This window comes from Bison bison, unplaced genomic scaffold, assembly GCF_000754665.1.
Source record: "Bison bison bison isolate TAMUID 2011002044 unplaced genomic scaffold, Bison_UMD1.0 scf7180017864207, whole genome shotgun sequence".
NCBI classification, from domain to species: domain Eukaryota; kingdom Metazoa; phylum Chordata; class Mammalia; order Artiodactyla; family Bovidae; genus Bison; species Bison bison.
In genome coordinates, this window is record NW_011494779.1 from 639,505 (window position 1) to 645,504 (window position 6,000).

A 6,000-nucleotide genomic window follows, 5' to 3' on the forward strand; every position below is an offset into this window, starting at 1 on the left:
TCTTAGTACAGATTCATCTGAGTATCTCATAGGTACCTGAAAACCAACAAATTTCATTGTTTATTCAGACATTTACTTTTTTTTTTTTAATTTTATTTTATTTTTAAACTTTACATAATTGTATTAGTTTTGCCAAATATTCAGACATTTACTTAGCTATTTAATGGTGCCTACTGTAAGCCAGGCATACTGTAATAGGTGTACGGAGCCACAGCACTGAACAAGGATAAAACTCCTGCCAGCACGGGGTCTCCATCCCGAACTGAACTCAGCTTCTCATTCTGCCAAGCTTCCTCTTAGTTAGGAAGGTAGCACTGCTTACCAATGATTTTATAGGAATTGGGAGTTACTCTTGATTCAGCCAGTCTCGTCAGTGCTACTTGCTAAATCATCTTTTGACTCCATTGCCTTCTCTTCATTTTCACTTCTCTTTGGTTCATCCTCCACACTGGAGTAGTATCTTTCTTTCTGAAAATATAAGCTGATGTTGTAATTCTTCTTAAAGTCCTTCAAAGGCTCCCTGTTGTACAGAGTCATGCTTTCTGTGCCGGCCTCTTCTTGCTCTTCCCTGTCACCTTCTACCATTGCTCCACAGGGACTTCGGCTTCTGCCATCACTGACAGTTTCCGAAGTCCCTAGGCATCCCCTTGCCTTCACAGCCTCCCCCCAACCCCTGCACCAACCCCCTCTCCTGTGCCCTTCTCTCTATCTGATAGTCATCCCCATTATTCCACCCCCCTAATTCTTGCTCATCCTAGCAGACTGCTTAGGCATTGTCCCTTCGGCAAACTTACCCATGCCACGATTTATTTAAATGCTCCTTTTCACTGTCCTTAGCACTCTGAGCATATTTCTGCCATATCATACAGCACTTTCTTGCAATTGTTGGTGACTTGCCTCCTTTTATGTCTTTAGGATCATGAGCTCATTGAAAATATGTGGCTATGTCTTATTCTTTAAAAAAAAAAAAAAAAAACTTTTCTTTTTTGGCGGGGGAGGGAGTGCTGTTTATGACTTGTGGGATCTCAGTTCCCTGACCAGGGAGTGAACGAGAAAGGAAGGAACCTGGGGCACCACAGTAAAAGCCCAGAATCCTAATCCTAACCACTAGGCCACTGGGAAACTCCCCTGTATTCATTCTGTAGTGCCTGCAATATACCAGATATTCAATAAATGACTTCTGCATTAAAAAGAGGCAAGTTAAAATTAACAGTTGAATAAAGTTAGTCTTATAGACCTTGCTGCTGCTGCTGCTGCTAAGTCACTTCAGTCGTGTCCGACTCTGTGCGACTCCATAGACGGCAGCCCACCAGGCTCCCCCGTCCCTGGGATTCTCCAGGCAAGAACACTGGAGTGGGTTGCCATTTCCTTCTCCAATGCATGAAAGTGAAAAGTGAAAGTAGTAGCCTTTAAAATTTCTAATGTTTGGTCTTCTCATTAATTAAATATGAAGTTAAAATGCTGTTCTGATAAGAGACACTTGCTGCATAGCAGGTTTGGATTCTGGTGTCTTCTACATGGAAGAATCTCGAGGACTCAATTATGATGGATCAATTTACCCTGATTGCTCCTCAACTTAGCCAGGTTGCTGAAGGATTTGCCCCTGAAATAGAGCCTTGAGAAGACCTGCTATCTATGTACTCTGGTGACGACCATGCTAACTTCAAGTTTGGAAGAAAACTTAGGAAAAAAGGACTTCAAATGAAAGTAGTCAATAAAGTTGTTAACACCTTTTATTTATTTTTTTAAAATTTTATTTTATTTTTAAACTTTACAATATTGTATTAGTTTTGCCAAATATCGAAATGAATCCGCCACAGGTATACCTGTGTTCCCCATCCTGAACCCTCCTCCCTCCTCCCTCCCCATACCCTCCCTCTGGATCGTCCCAGAGCACCAGCCCCAAGCATCCAGTATCGTGCATTAAACCTGGACTGGCGACTCATCTCATACATGATATTATACATGTTTCAATGCCATTCTCCCAATTCCCCCTACCCTCTCCCTCTCCCACAGAGTCCATAAGACTGATCTATACATCAGTGTCTCTTTTGCTGTCTCATACACGGGGTTATTGTTACCATCTTTCTAAATTCCATATATATGCATTAGTATACTGTATTGGTGTTTTTCTTTCTGGCTTACTTCACTCTGTATAATAGGTTCCAGTTTCATCCACCTCATTAGAACTGATTCAAATGTATTCTTTTTAATGGCTGAGTAATACTCCATTGTGTATATGTACCATAGCTTTCTTATCCATTCATCTGCTGATGGGCATCTAGGTTGCTTCCATGTCCTGGCTATTATAAACAGTGCTGTGATGAACACTGGGGTACACGTGTCTCTTTCCCTTCTGGTTTCCTCAGTGTGTATGCCCAGCAGTGGGATTGCTGGATCATAAGGCAGTTCTATTTCCAGTTTTTTAAGGAATCTCCACACTGTTCTCCATAGTGGCTGTACTAGTTTGCATTCCCACCAACAGTGTAAGAGAGTTCCCTTTTAAAAGTTCAGTCTTTTTCTTGAGTTTTAGTTGCATCTTTATACCAGGGTTTCTCAAGCCTTGGCACTACTGACATTTTGGGTCAGATTATTCTTTGTTATGGGAACTGCCTTGTGCATTGTGGGACAATGAGTACATTCGTGACTGTACTCCCTGAACACCAGTAGCAGTCCCCTCTCACAACATTGTGACCACCACAAATGTCTTCAGATATTGACAAATGTCCCTTTGGGAGGGGTACTACACAGCCACCCCCACCCCTGTTGAGAACCAGTGCTTTATACACCAAGCATCATTAGACACTAATAGACACAGACTTTTTGTAAACAGATTGATAATTTTAAAATTTACTGCTAGAATTCCCTGATGTGATTTCACAGACAACTCAGGGTTGCTAGTTTGTTGTTTTTTTCTCTTTCTAACACACTGGGTGAAACCCATGTGAGGACACAAGAGTAAACAAATTATAGTCAGGTAATCAAACCAACCTCAGCCACAAAGGTTCATCTCTTATATTACCTCTGGCATGAGATTTACTAATGAGGATAGAATGTAATTTCAGAAAGTCACAGCCTATATTGTGGAGCTTGTGCTTGTCATATAAGCCCAGAAATAAAACTTTTTCTCCACATAGACATACTAGGTAATTTAAATATTGGTTTGTATGTTATGAAAAAAATCTATTGCCTATTACTTCAGAAGATATATGATGGAAAACTAGGGGAAAAAATAAGCCTGAGTTTGTTTTTCCAAGGAAAAAACAAAATCAAAAGAGGAGTAAGGTCATGTAATCAATCCTGGTTCCTCAGGCTGTCTGTGATAATAACTTCACTGGGGCCCCACATCTCTGCACAGAAACCTGAGTGCCGGAGGAGAATGCCTGCCTTTTTTTTCCTTTCTGAAAGTAAAGACTAGTATATAATTCTGTACAAATGACTTTGAAATGCCTGATATAGGACACTATAAAACACAAATTCCTTTATGTTATTTTATCCTCAATAGTAATTTTCAAGCTGGGTACTAAATATGTATTTTTAGAGTAAATATATGCATTTAATGATAGTGGTCTCCTAGATGTTTCTAGAATTTGAATGAATAAGACAAAATTACATTTTGAGTTTTCTTTCTGTATGTTTCTTATCTCTCAAAATTTTCTCTTTCATTTTTTCTTGTAAAAGAGACATAATGTATGTACCGTGTGTGTGCATATATATGTGTGAGGGAGAGAGATGCAAAATATTAGACTAAGTCATCCCATGTGGATTGGTATTGAGTTTACCCATTATGCCTGGTAAGGTACATTTGGCCAGAGGAGTTTTTTAAAAAATGTGTCTCTCATTGTTTTCATTTTAGAAGCATTTTAATCATCACCTCTTTAACAAATACTGTCACCAGGCTTGTAAGAACATAGTGAACACGGAATGATTTTCAAAAGTCCCTGTGAGTTGCTGTGGTCGATGCCTTTACAATGTGCTGCTGTTTTCTCAGGTTTCCAGTCATCCTGTCCATTGAGAATCACTGCAGTATCCAGCAGCAAAGGAAAATTGCTCAGTACCTGAAAGGAATATTCCAAGACAAACTCGACCTGTCATCTATAGACACAGGAGAGACCAAGCAGCTTCCAAGCCCTCAAAGTTTGAAAGGCAAAATCCTAGTGAAGGTAAGTACCTCAGAAATGAAATAAAAAGCACTCATGACCTACTAAGCCCTTCCTCTCTCAAAGACTAAAAATGGGTTTATCAAGAGAATAATAAAGTCAATAATAGAGTCAAGAGTGAAGGTTTGTCTAGACTTGTGCATGCACCTTGTTCCAATTTATTTATGGTCATACCTTTAGAAAAAGCTGATTACTGACTGAACATGTATTTTGGGGGCTGTTTTTATGAAGCAAGAACATCAATACTGTGAGCCAAATGTTGAATGTTTTAGTCAGTGGTGGTTCATGCTGGAGAGAAGCCTGTGTACAGGAGACAAGCCTTACACGAGAGGAGAGGCTCCTTCTGTCCATATCCAGAAGCATTTCTTTCAGATCCTTTTCTCCCATTTCAAGCTCCAATAACTGTCTGTCAAAAAAAGTCTTCATGGTTGATCAGCCTGGGTTATGTAAGTGAGAAGAGCTGGCTTCAAAGTGGAGCACAGGCATAGACATAACGCCCCATAGGACTCGTGTGTGCGCGGAGGAGCAGTAGGCAAATAGAATGACATTTCATGAACAGATCTTCTCAGAGAGGAAACCTACTACCTGAAATGAATATTATTAATACAAGGAATAGCCGGGAAGACAGCTTTCTTGAGATTTCAGATTGCTGATATGATTCACTTAATCCCAGTTAATTTTGTGTATTTGGACTAAAAACATTTTGGATAGTTGTATTGTTTTGAAACTGAAAACCTAAGGAAAAGCAGTAGAATATTGATATTTAAATGGAGTTATATTTTACTTTAAAAGGTGTGTACAAAAACCAAATAGCACAGTGGAGGCCTAGGAAAGTCAGACAGTGTAATTTCATAGCGAGACTAGAATTGGGGTGTTAAGAGAGGACAGCAAATGGAAAAGTTGTATTCATCTTTGAAATTGGTCAAAACCTGTTTTTCTATCAGTTAAATGAGAATTATAGGCTGAATCCATCAAAGAGATGTCGTTGGGCATGTGTATGTGTGAAAGCATTTTGAATAAAAGCTCCAATTATATAATGCAAGAAATGATGTTAAGGTCAGTGTTCCTGAAATCTTGCTAAAGTAAACTCTTGTGGTGAAAACTGGGCTAGAAAGTTGGATTAGAAAGCTCAGTGTCACCTGTATAATCTTGTAAATGTTTTCATGTCTTTAGCCGAGCAGTCAGAAGAATAAATACCAAATGAGTCCATTTGGACAGTGGAACCTAAGAAATATTTGATATAAACTCACTGAGTTCCCTTCTATATAACTCGGCTTTGGGTTGTTGGGCACCAACTCTCTGAAGGCTGATGGGCACCAGGATGAATCAAAGCCAAAAGACCTAAGACACTTATTGGAAAGAGTGGCAGTGATGTGGGCTGTGGGTATTTCAAAACAGCTGTGGTCAATTTGCTGGTAGTAACCGTCTCCAAACTTTAAGGAGACTTCCTAGATCTGTGGGGGCAGAAAACTCCCATTTGAAGCAACAACAGGGGAACTGATTTTCCTAAGTTCCTTTAGCATCTGAGCAATCTTTAGCATTGCTTAGATGCTAAGATCCTTTAGCATCTCTGATCCCAAAGGCAGTATTTGAATGACTGCTTACTACTTTGGAGATGGACAAGTCATTCATTATTATAACTATATACACATGCCTTCCCATATATTTAAAACATACCAATATACTTGCCTGGAGAATCCCTTGGACAGAGAAGCCAGGCAGGCTACAGTCCATAAGATTGCACAGAGTTGGACATGGCTGAAGTGACTTAGCATGCATGCATGCACAATACACACACACACATATATGCACACATAAACACACACATATATGTGCACAC

At 39.6% G+C, this 6,000-nt stretch overlaps 1 protein-coding gene across 6 annotated transcripts in view; it reads left to right on the forward strand.

Annotated features, from left to right (window-relative positions):
* Window positions 1-6,000, forward strand: part of PLCH1 (phospholipase C, eta 1) — a 253,204-nt gene that overhangs the window by 178,955 nt on the left and 68,249 nt on the right. For all 6 annotated transcript variants that reach the window (XM_010844736.1, XM_010844734.1, XM_010844735.1 and 3 more), the window contains one exon: window positions 3,992-4,163. In XM_010844736.1, coding sequence (XP_010843038.1) covers window positions 3,992-4,163 — 172 coding nt within the window. The remainder of the gene's footprint in view (window positions 1-3,991; window positions 4,164-6,000) is intronic.